This window comes from Gracilinanus agilis, chromosome 3 (genome assembly GCF_016433145.1).
Source record: "Gracilinanus agilis isolate LMUSP501 chromosome 3, AgileGrace, whole genome shotgun sequence".
Classification (NCBI taxonomy): Eukaryota; Metazoa; Chordata; class Mammalia; order Didelphimorphia; family Didelphidae; genus Gracilinanus; species Gracilinanus agilis.
The window spans coordinates 415,861,034-415,877,630 of record NC_058132.1 but is presented as its reverse complement, the minus strand read 5'-3'; the positions used below and the strand labels follow the sequence as shown (position 1 = coordinate 415,877,630).

Sequence of the window (16,597 nt, the reverse complement as noted above, 5' to 3'; positions counted from 1 at the left end):
AATTTGTAACAGATTGAATGAGGGGTGAAAAAGAGTGAAGAATTAAGGATAACACCTAGATTATAAGCCTGAATGATTTAGAATGGAGATATTTTGATAGTAATAGAGAAATTAGAAAGAGTGGAAAGTTAGGAGTAAGATATTGAGTTCAGATTCAGACATATTGAGCTTTAAGATATTTATAGACCATCCAACTTGAGACACCAATGGGCAGTTAGAGACATGATCCTGAATTTTAAGACAGAGGTTAGGACTATTTTAATAAGCCTAAAAATTACCTGCGTAGTTGAATTTATGGGAAATGATCAGCTGATCAAGTAAAAAAGTATACAGAGAAAATAGATGAACCAGAACAGAGCCTTGAGGAATACCAGTGGTTAGTGAGCATGATCCAGATTAAGATGTAGCAAAGAGAAGTCAAAGAAGAATGGAGGAAGGGCAGAGTGACAAAAATCTAGAGAGGAGTGATTGTCCAAAGAAAAAGTGATGAATATCATTCAAGTTTCCAAAAACGTCAAGAAGATGAGGACTGAGAAAAAGTTATTAGATTTGGAAATTAGGAGATCATTGGTAACTTTATAGACAGCAATACTGATTAAATGATGAAATTGGAAGCACAATTAAGAAACATAAAAAGGGGAAGGAAAAAAAAAGAACTAGTACCCCTAATTATAGGCAACATTCTCAAGGATGTTAGCCATAAAAGGGAAAAGAGATATAACACCATATCTAAGAAGGAAAATTGCCTTAAGATAGGTTGTTTGTTAATTTTTGATTGAAGAAATAAGGAAGCAGACAGTATTTAGGGAGAGGTTGAAGATTACTGAGAGAGTGAAGGTGATTTAGGTTACAATTTGCTAGAGAAATTGGATGGAAATGGATCACTTGTGTGTGTATATATTTATAGTGGTTTGCTTAGACAAGGAAAATGTCTGCCTCTTCTTGTGAAGTAAGGGTAAAGGAGGAGATAGTAACAAAATAAATCCAAGTGAGATAAGGATCAGGAGGAAGAGAAAAGATAGAGTTCTCAGCAAATGACCTAATTGTTTTTTTCAGTAAAATGTAATATCTTCATCTGACTGGGGTATAGGTGGGATGTTTTAAGAAGAGAGAAAATATTTGAAAATGCTGTAGAGGTGAGATGAGCAGGATCATTAATTAATTAAGGATTTATAAAAGGATTGCCTTAAGTAAGAGCACAGTAGACATAATATAAATTTGTAGTAAAACCATTTAGCACAGTATATTGATTTTCTCCATCTTCATTTAGCAGCACTCTTGTAGAAGTAAAGACAGCAGATGGTGGACGTATTCCAAGGCTAAGTATTCCAAGGCTATGGGCAACATCAGTGATAGGATAAGAGGGCAAGAAATTCAAGAGAAGAGAATAGTATAGAATTGAACTAGTTCCAGGGAGAGCTAGGTAGCAGAATGGATAGAGCACCAGGCCTGCTTAAAAAAAGCTGGGTTCAAATTTGGTCTCAGATCCTGAGCAAGTCACTTAACCCCAATTGCCTAATCCTAACTGGTCTTACCATTAGGAGTTTAAAAAAAAACTGAACTAGTTCCAGAGGTAGAACTAAGACAGCAGAGTAGAAGGAGCATTATAATTGAACTCTCCCACCATTCACCTCCAAACAAATTTAAGATAAAGCATCAAATTGAATTCTGGAGCATAACAGCCAACCAAAGGTCAAGGTGAGGCATTTTTCCTGCCCAAGACAACTTACAAGTTTGGAAAGAGAGGTCTGGGACACTTGGGGTAGAATTTGGCCCAGAGTACAGCATAATGATAATACCAACCTTAGAGGTTCTACATATAGTGGCAGAAACAGTAGCTCTAGCATTTCTGGAGCTCTCACCACCCAGAAACAGTAAAGAGATTGGACAACTAGACAGAAAGCAATGGTAGGGGAAACCCTGTTCAGGCACTGGTAGTAGGACCAGGTTCCACTTGGTAATACCATTGTCTGTTATACAATCCAAGGTCACAATTACAGGGTGAAAAAGAGCACTTGCAGTCCATCACAAGAGCAGGAGCTCTTGTAATAGGAGAGAAATGATCCTGTAGCAGCTCCAAGGAAGAGGGAGAATTGCTAGTATTTGTGATCATAAGGGAACAAGGATACTTCCTGGGTAAGGGCTGGAATGCAGACCAGAAGAGGAGTGACCACATCTCTCCCCAGATTATACCAATAAAATACAACACCCAATCCTATTAAAAACACTAGACAGTAAAAGAATAAATGGGCCATTCCTTAAAATAATAAGTAGTATCTATCTAAAACTGTCATCAAGTATCGACTGCAATGGAGATAAATTAGAAGTCTTCCCAATAAGATCAGAGGTGAAGCAAAGATGCTAGTATCATCACAATTATTTAATATTGTACTTGAAATGCTAGATTTAGCAATAAGAAAAGAAAAAACAGAAGGAATTAAAAGAGGCAATGAGGAAACTAAATGATCACTCTTTGTAGATAATATGATGGTATAGTTGGGGATCCAATAGAACCAACTAAAAAACTAGTTGAAATATTAATGACTTTAACAAAGTTGCAGGATACAAAATAAACCACATAAATTATCAGCATTTCTATATTTTACCAACAAAATTCAGCAGCAAGAGATAGAAAGAGAAATTCCATTTAAAATAACTCTGGGGGCAGCTGGGTGTTCAGTGGATTGAGAACCAGACCTAGAGATGGAAGGTCCCAGGTTCAACTCTGGCCTCAGACATTTCCTAGCTGTATAACCCTGGACAAGTCACTTAACCTCCATTGCCTAGTGGAAAAGGTGATACTGGAAATGGGGAATAAATAATAAACTGAGGACACACTCACTCCTCACAAGGGAATGACAGTTGACTTGTAACTGAAAACCGCCAACCAGGGAAAAACCAATGTAGTGGGTTCTTATAACTAAGAGGAGACAGGAAGTGCTAACAAAATTGTGTTTAATGGTAATGACTGAGGGAAGTAGGGAGAGGGGTGTTTCTATGATAACACACTAACCTAAAAGTTAACTAGACTAAAGTTTTAACTCACTGAGCTATTCATTACCTAGACTAAGAGAGCTAAAGAGGGTTTCTCGCAGTGCAAGTTCAGAGATGCTCTAAATTCGTCACAGATGTAACAGGAACAAGTTGAAAAGCAGCCAGTTAATCCAAAACAAACTCCAGGGAGTAAGGTAGATTGACCTGTTGTCCACCAACAGATAACCCAGTCCTATCCTCAACCTAGGTCACGATGTTTCCTTGCAGAATCTCCTTCTCAGTGGTATCCCACACTGACAGCTCCTTGGGTATATGGCAAAACCTGGACCACACAGCCAACACACCTCCTTTCCTCGAGCTTGGTCAAACTCCCACTCCTTTTTTCAAAATCCCAGCTTCATTCCATTATGGAACCCTCAGGTCTTTAGACACAGCATGGGTGATACTGCTTAATCTCCCCATTACACTTGCCCTTACCACTCTTCCACCTAGGAACCAATACACAATATTGATTTTAAGATAGAAGATAAAGGTTTTTTAAAAAGTAAAATAAAATAAAATAACTCTAGACAAAACAAACACAGTAATTGCAAACACAATTGCAAAACATTTTTCACACAAACCAACCATTCTGGAGGGAAATTTGGAATTATGCCAAAAAGGCTTTAAAAGACTACCTTCCCTTTGATTCATGTATATCACTACTTGGTTTGTACCCCAAAGAGATTCAAGTGGCTATATTATCTTGTAATATCACTAATTTATCTATTCAGTGCCATACCAATCATTCTATGAAATGATTGTTTAATAGAGCTAGAAAAAAATAGTCTCTCTACCAAAGAGATCATAAAAAAGGGAGAAGGGCCTACTTTTACCAAAATATTTATAACAGCTCTTTTTGTGGTGACAAATTGGAAATTGAGAGAATATCCATTATTTTGCTAATGATATAAACAAATTATGGAATCTGTTGCTGTTGTACTCTAAGAAATGATAAGTAGGATGATTTCAGAAAAAGCTGGAAAGATCTACATGAACTGATGCAGAGCAAAATAAGCAGAACCACGAGAGCATTGTACATAGCAGCAGCAATATTGAGTGATGTGTGAAAGACTTAGCTACTCTCAAAAATCAGTGATCTGGAATGATGCTGCAGGACTTATGACAAAGAGTACTTTCTACCCCGAGCCTGGAGTCAGATGCAGATCAAAGCATACTATCCTTCAGAATATATTTATGGTATTATTTGGGGGTTTTGGTTTCATGAGTATTTTCTTACAATTACCAATATGGAAGCATGTTTTGCATGATAATAGATGTATAAACCAGATTTAATTTACTTATCATCTTCAAGAGGGGGGAGGGAAAGGAATGAAGGAGGGAAACAATTTGAATCTTATAATTTTGGGAAACACATTTTTAAATTTATTATATATAATTGGAAAAACAAAATATATTTGAATAAGATTATTTTAAAAATCAGAATTGAGTGGAAGTTATTGATTTTATGAAACATCAAGAAACAATAAAACAAATAAAGCACTAGAAAAATGTGAAATAACACGCTGAAAAAACATCTGTTTTACAAAATAGATTGAAGACCAATGATTTGATAATTATTCAACCCTAAAAAAGAGCCTACACATCACATTTCAAGAAATTAAAAAGAAAACTGACAAGATATCTTAGAATCAGAAGTCAAAAGAGATATAGAGATCAAAAGTATTTACTAGTCTCAGATCCAAAAATGAAATCTCTCAGGAATATTATAAATGAATTCTAAAACTCCCAGACCAAACAGAAAAATAGTGCAAGCATACAGTTCAGAAAAAAAGGCATTCACATACTATGAAACCATAGTCAGAATTATACAAATTTAGCAGCTACCATGATAAAGGAGCAGAGGCCTTGGGATATGATATTCTGGAAGACAAAAGAGCTAGATTATAACTAAGAATAACTGACCCACCAGCACTGAGTATAATCTTTCAGGGCAAAAAGGATATTTGATGAAATTAAGAACTTTTAAGCATTCCTAAGAAAAAGATTAGAGCTGAATAGAAAATCTGACAGACTCAAGGAGGTATATAAAGATAAATATGAATCAGAAATCAAAAGGAACTTAATACAATTAATTATTTATTTAGTAGTAGTATGAATTATTTATTTTAAATAATAATATTATATCTTAGAGGAAAAACAGGGGATTAAATTAAATATTTATCTGGGTTCAGAAGGATGAGTAGGAGACAAGAATGGACAATAGGTGGGGACTTAACAAGCTGGTAAATAGGGTTTGGCAGTTTGGGAAATGGCAGTTGACAGGAGTGAATGTTGGGCCTTAACTGCCACACTGACCCACCTAGCCAGGGAGTCTGAGAAACCAGCAAGTGAATGACAGGAGTGTTTATAATCACAGGTTTTAATAATAATAGGGGGTCAAGATCAATGGAGAAAGGTCACACTGAGTCTAAACACTAGGGACTACACAGGGGCTGGGAGAATGGGTTTAAGCCTACTCTGCACTATCGGATTATTACAGACGAGAAGGGAAAATGGGTCTCTCACAAAATCGTGTCTTCTTCAGCTCTTCTTGTGGCACAGGAAATGGGTCTACAGAAAGGTAAATCCAGGAAATGCTAATCAAGGCGCTTATCTCAGACTGAGATGTCCACCACCCCAGCTAGATCTTCTTGTTCATTTGATCTTCCCTGACAGGTCTTCCTTGACAGTGGTAACTCCACTCTCCTTGGGCTCCTCACTGGGCAGGTAAAGGCATCCACACCCTCTCCCTTTCCCAGTTTGACCAGAGTCCACAAGGGCAAAACAGTTTTTTTCCCTTCATTCTATTTAGAATGACCCTGGCTGGCAGCCAAGGCTTTTCCCCTTAGTATGTCTGCAAAAATCTGCTTTTCTACTTTAAAGCCTATACCTATTACAATAGTAATATATCACAAAGATCATATACTATGACTAGAGGGATTTAAACCAGGTATGCAGGACTGGTTCAATAATACAATAAGCATAATTGACTATTTCAACAACAAGAACAAGAAAGATCTTATGATTATCTCAATAGATGCAGAAAAAGGTTTCAATAAAATGCAAACCCTATTTAAAAACACTAGAAAAATAGGAATCAGTGGAACTTTTCTTAAAATCATAAGTAATGTCTACCTAAAATCAAGAGCAAGAATTATCTATACTGAGGATAAACTAGAAACCTTCCCAAGCAGGTGTGTGAAACAAAAATGTCCATTATCACCACTGTTATTCAATATTGTACTAGAAATATTAGCTATAGCAATGGCAAGAAAATAATTTTCCTTTTTCTCATTCAAGCTTTCTTCTACAAAAATACTAATATGGAAAAAATATTTTACATGATTACACAGGTAAAATCTTGCTTAAAACAAATATCAAAAATTGTTTCAGAAAAACTGGAAAAGACATAGGGTAAAGACAAAGTATATAGTAAAGACAAAGTGAAGTAAGCAAAAACAGATCATTGTATACAGAAACAGCAATATTGTAGTGAAAATGAACTGTGACACATTTAGCTACTCTGATCACTACAATGATATAAGAGAATCCTAATCCTCAAAACTTTTGTTTACCTTTCCTTGCCTTTCCTTAACCTATAATAGTTATTAAATAGAGGGTTTTTTACATCTGTCTCTAGCCATTATCCTTCCCCAGGCCAAAACTAGATACATGGAGCTTCAGGAGCCACAAGCAATAAAGGCAATACTGTATCCCAATTTCCCCCTTTAACATTCCTAGCTGTTCCTATTGTAACATTACAGCTATTAACATTAGTGGCTATTCCTATTTGTTACACTAGGAAGATCAAAGATATGATCATCTCTGTGTATAGCAGTAGTAGTAGGCTAGAGTAGTAGATCGTGAGAAAACAGTAAGTTGAGAAACTGGAAGCTTAGTCTGTTTAAGGGAGTATCAATAGACATGTTGAAATTCTTTGGTATGAGGGCAAAAGTTGGGGAAAAGATTGAGTCAATCACTGAATGCATTGAAGAAGGAAGAAAAGTGCCCTGAAGATTGTAGATAATAACTACTAGAACCTTGATAGGGTTATAAATTGAAGAATATCAAAGAAGGACATAGTGATAAAGGGAAAGCTTTAATGTGGCTTTCATGAAAAACAAGGAATATTTTGATTTTCCCATCATAACTAGTGAGTTGAGGGTATTAGAGAAAGTGTAACCAGAACTGGGAAAAGTGATCAGGGAAGCTGTGTCTTCAGGAGAAAACCAGGCTTCAGTGAATAAAAAAAGATGGAAAGAATAAAAAAGGAAATGTTTTAAAAGGAAAGTAAATGTTTCAGGAAGTACAACAGAAGGATTGGACAGCGTTAGGGTGGGATATTGGGGAAGTTGGATTGTGGGAGATGGGAATAAGGGATATGGGAGATGAAGAATGAGATTTGAATAATGGCCTCCAAGATTAGGAAGTCACTGTGATGATATAATAGAAGTACATTAATCAATGAGAAATTAATTCAGGAAGGTCATCATTATTGTTAGGGTGGGAAGTAGAAATTTTAAAATAAATAAATGATGCAAAAATACAGATTTATACTGTGATTAACTTATTTTTGAGATGTACATACACTACTTTTTCCATGTGATAGAGATAAGGTCTATCTCTTAAACAAACCATGGCTTCATATAAACATTTCTGATATTATGCACATAATTTTCTTCAAAATGTTAGCCCTAGATGTAAAAAAGGGTCACTGAATTCTTTAAGAATACTGGGATTTTTTTTAACCTAAGTTAAGGATCATGTATGTCAGAGTCAACTTTCTTCTTACTTTGTGTGATCATAGCTTAAGTTGGACAAAAATTGTTTTTGAGAGTCAGCTTGGTGCTGTAGAAAGGAAGCCAGATTTGGAAAAAGATCTGGTTCTGATTACCAAATATTCTGCCTTGTAGCTGTTGATAGTAGACAAGGAATTATGTGCCTCATGCTTGCAGTACTATATCATAAGGTTCAGAAATTCATAAGATCATAGTTTTAGAGCTGGAAGACATCTTAGAGGTCAGCAAATCCAAGCCCCTCATTTTACAGAGAAGGAAAATGAGTTCTAGGGTGTTTAAGTGTTCTTTTTTTTTTTGACCAGGGTCACATAGCTATTAAGTATCTGCAGGGAGCTGTCAAGTTCATGACGGATGATACAATCACACATGAATTCTGAAACCCACACAGAAAGCTACATAAGGATGGTAATCCCACTCATATTCCCCTATGTGACTCTCTTATTATTAACATTCCCTATTATTGGAATTACTGTAATCAATATCCCTACTCAGCCCCAGGGAAATACAAAAGAACAATACAGGCTATTACTAAAACCCTTACAAGCCCCCTACAAACTCCTAGGAAAAGCCCCACCTTTATATGTAATAATACAGAAATTCCCCTAGAGTCTCCCTATAACAAACCAACAAATAGTGAGTTAATGTTAAAGATTTTAAAACCCTAACTTAGATACACAGGTGCCTGCAAAAACAGGCCAAGTTTCCCCCCTCCCTGATCCCTGATTTGGTAGTTAACAATGGATGATAAATGGAGAAATTGCCCTCAAAGGCTGATATATGCCATTCCACTGACTGGACTGCTTTCTCTACCCATAGCCAAGGAGACAAATAAACACACCTTGAAAAGTTGTTAGTTTTAAAGTTGTTGGTAACAAGGTTAATGTGTGGCTTGTTCACTATCTCCAAGAAAAAACTTCTGCTGAATATGGAGTTTCTATGCCAGCCTTATGTGTAATATCAAAGCACATAAAAATAAACCTCACACAATGTGGAGCAGAGCAGTATTCATGATGCCTGCTTGGCTGAACTTCATACTGTCTCTCATTCATTACGTGCCAATGCTGTCACAACACTTCGAGACCCTGGACCTGGGGGAGCCAGTCTCCTCCAAATATCCAAGGTAAGATTTGAACCTAAATCTTCCTAATTCCAAGTCTATGTTCTAGTCACTATATCATGCTGCTTAATGAGATTGTTGTGAAGAAATCACTTTACAAATTGGAAAGCAACTATTTAAATGTAAGCTGCAATTATTCAATAATGTTTATGTGAAGAGAGTGGAGATATACTTTTATAGCATGAAAAACAGATGTGAACATATTTATATTTCCATCCAAAAGCTTTAATATTATGCATTAAGATAAAACTACAGATTTGGACCTACTTGAATTGGATCTCAGAAGTCTAGAGTTAAACTATTTCCTAAAAAGTGTTTTTTTCTTAATGCATGTTTTCCTCCCAGTGATTGCTTGATAAATTTTTGTTAATTGTACGGGCAAAATGTCAAAATTAAAGCCTAGCACAATGCCTGGTACATAGAAGGCTATTAACAAATTCTTCTTGATTGCTATCTTTCTAGAGAACATGATGTACCTTTTTCAGTTTAGCATCCTCTATTTTTTGCATCTATCATTTCATCATGATCACCAATTGTCAGAACATGAGGGAATGTCCTTCAACTGGGGAATGACTGAATAAATTGTGGTATCTGTTAGTGATGGAATACTATTGTGCTCAAAGGAATAATGAACTGGAGGAATTCCATGTGAACTGGAATGACCTCCAGGAATTGATGCAGAGTGAAAGGAGCAGAACCAGGAGAACATTCTATACAGAGACTGATACGCTATGGTACAATTGAACATAATGGACTTCTCTACTAGCAGCAATGCAAGGATCCAGAACAATGCTGAGGGACTTATGAGAAAGAACACTACCCACATTCAGAGGAAGAACTGTGGGAGTAGAAACACAGAAGAGAAACAACTGCTTGACCATATGGGCTAATGGAGATATTATTGGGGATGTAGTTGCTAATCAATCATGCTAGTGCAACTATCAATAATATGGAAATAGGTCTTAATCAATGATACATGTAAAACCCAGTGGAATTGCATGTTAACTGGGCGGGGGTGGGGGGAGTTGGGGGAGAGGGAAAGAATATGAATCATGTAACCATGGGAAAATATTCTAAGTTAAAAAAAAACCCTTAAAAAAATGATCACCAATTGTCATTTCTCATAGCTATTATTTTTACAAGTTGTATTTACAAGTGGAAACTTAGTACTTCAGGATTAAATTCTTTTGTCTACATTTTCTTTCTTATAAGGCTTTTTACTATTTATACATTTAATCATTAAATAATACAACCAAAGAAAAAGAAACAGAGCAAGCTACCAAGTTGAAAAAGGGTTGATTAGGGTCTCATTCTTGCCCTTTCAGATTTATGTTCATCCATCAGAAGCCTAAGAATACTGAAGACAGGCTTATAAATCTAACAAATTGTCTGCACCAAGACTAATACATATGATTTTTAAAAGGTATACATCCTGAATGTTTTATTCATCCTTATTAATATGTATTGTTATGGTTATGTCCTATACCACTAAGTTCTGGAAACCAATTAGGAATGAATAGTCAGCTTTAAGAATGTGATCTATGCTTCTACCACACATAGCCCCTGATCTGAGCTCCAGCATCTTCCAGCAATAAGTGAGCAATTAGAACATTCTATATGTAATGAATTTAATCAAGTGGCCCATGATTTTTTAAAATATTTTCAATATCCTTAGTGTTGGAATCTAAATTTCTAAAGTATCCATTTTGCTTTTTAGTCAGTTTTATAATTTATTTCATTAAATACTAACATCCAACTCTAGCATAATAATGCCAAAGCTCAATCCTGGGTCCTTAAAAGCCATCACAAGCTCTGGTGGGTCCATTGAAGCTAGAAAGGCATGTCTATCACTAGAAAGCCACTTCATAGATGATAGGCTTCAAATGAAATGTTTTGGGAGAAGGGTGGAGGAAGAGATTCAGCAAGTTAAGAAAGTTATTTGACAAAGCATGAAGGGATTTCAGTCTGCATTGGTGGAGAAACCACCCACAACAATAAAATTATTAACAACTTACCTTACATATACTGTTTGGTGTAAAGAGGTCACCTTATTTTCTGGTATAAGGTGATTCATGGAAACAAATTCCTCTTGAAATTCCTCCTCAACTGCCTCTAACCTCATGGTACGTGAACTTATATAGCTGCAAAAAATGAGAAATATAAACCACTATCATTACTATTATATTTATTTTTATCACTCAGATTAATTTTACCTCAATTCATAACACTATCAAAGCTAATTTTTTTTACTAATTCTATCTTTTATAAGTCAAACCTCTATGGATGTAAGAAAGTGTAAGATGTTAATTTTAAATTAAGAAATTCCTCATAAACATCTGCACAAGGTTAAAATGAAGGGGTCAAGTAGAATTGATTAAGCTTCAGACAAAATAAAATTTAAAAACACAAAGGTAGAAATATGAATCTCAAAAAATTCAATGACAAAAATGGTGCAAAGTGATAAACAGGGAAATTATATTATGTTTACAGCCATCAGGGATTATTCAATAGTATCATTACATAATATATGAGAAGCAGAATGGCACAGCGAATAGAGAGAACTCTCCTTAAATCCAAAAAAAACTTAGGCTGAAATCTTCCCTTTGGTACATACTAGTCATATATCCCAAAATATGTTACTTATCTCTGCAGGAATCTGGGCAAATCTCTAGACCTCAGCTTCTTAAACTTTTTGTGCTATGATCCCCTTTAGCAATCTGATGAAATCTGTGGACTTTTCTCAGAAAAAAAAATATTTTAAATGCATAAAATAAAACATAATAAATTAAAAAGAAATGTAATATATTGAAGTACAGTTGTATATGTGGGTGGGGGTATGTATATTTAAACATTTATGTGTAAATATACAGATATTTAAAACAAGTTCATATATCCTAGGTTAAGAACTTTTACTCTCTCAGTTGAGGAAAAATTATGAACCTATGCTAGTACAGAGTTTCCTTACTTAGAAGTTTCCTTCATCAATGAAATCACAGATGCAAAACCTATTCATAGCCCTACTATATAAATGGGCACTGATATGGCATAACAAGTTAGACAACTTAATTGAAACTCAAGGAAAATTAAAGAAAAAAATTTAGAGGGAGCAGCAGACAAAAAACTATGAGAGGGACCTTGATGGGCCTCTTTGACAAATATGCCAAAAAGACAAAAGGAGGAAGTTAAGGACACAAATAAGAGTTTAGAAAAGTTGGATATGACAGTTTTCTGGCAGGTACTGGGTAGAAATTGCAAGGAACTTGAAATTTTCTCAGCTTAACATTAAAACCTAAAAAAAAACAACAACAACCAAAAAATACTAACCGTATGTTAGGGAAAAAACCTTCATAAACAAATGTATAAAAATAAAAATATTTACTGAAACATGCAAAAATTATTATAATTAAAAAATCATTGAAGAAAGGATTCAAATTTAAATGTAGACTAGGTAATTTAATATTAAACAAGTCAAAGAACAAATTGAAGATAATTTTTTTAAGAAATGACAAAAATAAAACAACAAAACTTTTGAGATATAGCCAAGGGACACCTCAGCAAAAAATGCGTTCCTTCTTACTTTAATTATTAAAAAAGAGAAAAAATCAACTACAAAATCAAACATACAACAAAAATCATTAAAAAGCAACAAAATGCAATATCCAGATCAAACACAAAATTAGAAATTCTAAAAAATGAAAGAAGGAAAATATTAAATGAATTCACAAAAGACATGGCTTTAAAAAACTGATTAAATAAACCATTAAGTAATCTGATTTGTAAAAAGAGGAAATCAAAATGCAAATAACAAAAATCAAGAAAGAATTCTCAAGACATAAAGAGAAAATAATACAATTTTAGAAGTAATTTTGTTCTATTATATTCAAATAAGATTAACATAAATATTTCTGTCAATTCTTTTTATCCAGAAATTTCCTAGAAAATTCTGTTGTTTCCTCTGTTTTCTTATATCAAAATTTACAAACTTTTGTGATGATCATATCCTGTTGCAAGTAACTAAAGCTATTTACAATTTCTTACACTGTTGTTAGTCATTATGTTCTTCCTAAGTAGAAGCTTTATTTGTCAATACATGTTTTAGGTAATTCTTTTGTGGCAAATGAAAATAAGTAGCAAATAATTTTTCATGTATTTTGTAGTTGTCTTATCTAGTTTATATGTCAATTACCTTTATCAAATAAGTCTGAGGAAGTTAAATGACTTTCCCAGAGTTATAAAGCTAATAAGAAGACAATTCAAACCCAATTCCTCCTGACTTCAAGTCCAACACTCTAACCACTACAACAACTACCTGCTGTTAGAAAGATTAATTAATACCAATATTACATAATTTTCAGAAAGTGAGAAAGTGAACCACATCCCCTTTATGAGACAAATATAGTCCTAATGACTTAGCCAGAGAAGGTAAAGAACTAGAGACTAAATCATTAATGAATATGGATTCAAATTTTAAAAATAAAACCTGTCAAAAATATTATAGCAATGCATTCAAGAATTTTTTTAAGATTAGATGGCACAGTGAATAGAATTGAGGACATGGAATAAGGAAGTCTTAAGTTTGAATCCTGCCTCAAATATTTGCTAGCTTTGTATTCCTAGATAAACCACACAACCTCTAAGTGCCTTGGTTTCTTCTTCAAATAAAAAGGAGATAATAATAGCATCTATTTCCAGTTAACAAACATAAAGCAATTTGCAAACCTTGAAGTACTAGATAAATGCTAAATACTATTATGACCAAATTGAATTTATGCCAGAGGTGCAAAAATGGTTTAACAATCAAAAGTTTAATAATATTTTTTAAAATCCTGAACCACATAATAATTTTAATAGATTTAAAAAATTTGTAGAAGACACTTGACAAAGAAAAACACTCATTTTTGCTAAAAAAAAAACCTCCCAAAATATAGAGGGATATTTTTAATATAATAAAAATTATCTATCTAAAACCAAAAACTTTAGAATCATGTGCAATGAGGAGACCCTAGATGCTTTTCCAGCATATACAATAATAAAGCAAGGATACAAACTCTCCCAGCTATTATTTGACATCATCTTAAAAATGATAATAGTAGTAATGAGAAAAAATAAAGACATAAGTATAGGCAAAGAATTAATAAAAACAATTCTTCTGTGCTGGTGCCATGATATTTACTTAGAAAACCAAGAGAAAATTGAGATAATTAAAAACTTCAATAATGTTGCAAACTAAAAAAACTTTCCACAAAATAAAATTTTTCTATATAATAATGAAACCTAAGAAACAAAAATGTAATTTTGTTTCAAATTTGTTTGTAGTCCAAATGACTACAAAATACATAAAATGTTTGTGGGTCTGTCTACCAAAGAACACACAATACTTTTATAGATTTAATTACAAAATACTCATTAAAGAAATTAAGAACAAATTGTAGGAAGAGTGTCTAATGTTCATGGTTGGGCTGTGCCAATGTAATAAAAGTGACAATACTATCATGGTTAATTTGCTATTTTAATACTATACCAATCAAATGATCAAATTCATACTTCATAGAACTCAATAAAATTAAATTCATCTGAAGGAATAAAAAATCTAGAATATCAAAGGAAATAACCAGTGGCAGCAATAAAAGAGCATTAGCATTAGCAGACTACACAAAATGGTAGTCATAAAAACCATTTGGTATTGTTTTTTGTTGTTTTGAGTAGATCAATGGAACAACCTACACAAGGGAGTCAGAAATAATAGAACACAGTAATTCAGTGTCTGATAAAACTGAAAACATAAACTACTTATTAATTAATTCTCTCTTTGATAAAATATACTATAATAATTAGAAATCACTCTGATAAATAACTTAGGCTTAAACCAACATCTTATGCCATACTCCAAAATAACTTGGAAATGTATATTTGACCTGAATATTGTAACAGATGGATTTAATTAAAGAAAGGAAAGCCATGCATCTGAAAACAAAGCATGAAGGATGTCACTTTGAAGTTTTTCTCAGAATAGAATGTACTTTTTTTAAAAATTAAAATCATACACAATAAGATTAGAAAAAAAGAGCATATTCTCTCATTGCTAAGAGTAGGCTAACAAGGGAAGGAAGCAATTACAAAAGATAAAATGAATTATTTTGATTTCATGAAAATAGAAAAGCTTCTCCAAAATTAAATCAATTCTTTTAGGTTGAGTTGACAAAAAAAATTTAAGAAAATATCTCTATTACCAGATTCTTTTTTGGTATCAAAGATACAGACAACTAACAGATCTATCTATTCATCCATCTATCCATCTATCACAAAAAAACATTTGCTAATAGATACATAGTGAAATTTAGGCAATAAAAAAGCAAAACATAACAATAAAAGCTTATGTTTAAATATTCTTTTTTATATGGGATGGCTCTCTGGGAGAAAAAAAGTGATGGATAAAATGAAAATTTTACTAAAATAGAACTAAAATCTTATCCATTTTCATGTTCTTTCTGACATTATAGATCATAATTCATGCCTGCCCATACTGTGAGTGTTATCCATGTACTCCCATAATTTCACCAATGATCATTATCCTAAAGACTGTCTAAGCTTTTTTTTTTTTTTCCTGACAGACATAATTAAATTCCTTGAATTCTCTACTTGGCATCTCTCATTCTTACCAAATAAGAAGTCTTGCTTTTCAAGGCTGAGGGACTTATGAGAAAGAAAACTAGCCACATTCAGAGGAAGAACTGTGGGAGGAGAAACACAGAAGAAAAACAACTGCTTGAAGACATGAGCTGATGGGGATATTATTGGGGATGTAGACACTAAATGATAACTCTAGTCCAACTATCAATAATATGGAATTAGGTCTTGATCAGTGATACATGTAAAACCCAGTGGAATTGTGCGCCAGCTAAGGGGGGTTAGGGGAGTTTAGGGGAGAGGGAAAGAATATGAAATATGTAACTAGGGGAAAATATTCAAAATAAAAATTTAAAAATACATAAATAAATAAAAAAGAAACAAACAAATAAATAAATAAATGGATGGGTGATGAAAAAATAAAAAAAAAGAAGTCTTGCTTTTTACTCATATTTCTAGCTGATGACAACCTTTGATCCAGTTCTTTTCATAAGTTCTTTCCATGTTATATGTTTAAACCTGCTCATATGCATGATGTGCCTTTTCATTTCCTACTTCATGATATTTATAACTATAGTGACAAAATATTTATAAATTTGCTAAATAAAATAAAGAATCCCCAAAGTTGATAAAGAATGCAAATAATCTTAACATATACTAAAATATGAGAAAATGTGACACTGGCCATCGTATTATACTGTTATATAGATACAACTTATTAGAAAGTCATAGAAGAGAAATCACAGGATTTAGACTGAGTCCTTTACTTATTTTCTGTGTAGCCTTGAATAAATCACTTAACCTCTTTGAGATTTTGGACTTGGAGGTCCTTTCTAATTTGAAATCTATGATCCTATCATAATCATATCAATAACACCCTAAGTCAATGGGACACAGGACAATTTTGATGAGGGAAGGAAAGCAGAGTAAAAAGTCTATCATTTACAGTGGAGTGAGAGTCAGGCCTAGAGACAGGAGGTCCTAGGTTCAAACCCGGCCTCAGTCACTTCCCAGCTGT

The 16,597-nt window shown here is 33.6% G+C and overlaps 1 protein-coding gene across 1 annotated transcript in view; it reads right to left on the bottom strand.

Annotated features, from left to right (window-relative positions):
- Positions 1-16,597, bottom strand: part of TMPRSS3 (transmembrane serine protease 3) — a 53,437-nt gene that overhangs the window by 22,162 nt on the left and 14,678 nt on the right. Inside the window, 1 exon segment of the mRNA XM_044669235.1 lies at positions 10,968-11,093. Coding sequence (XP_044525170.1) covers positions 10,968-11,093 — 126 coding nt within the window.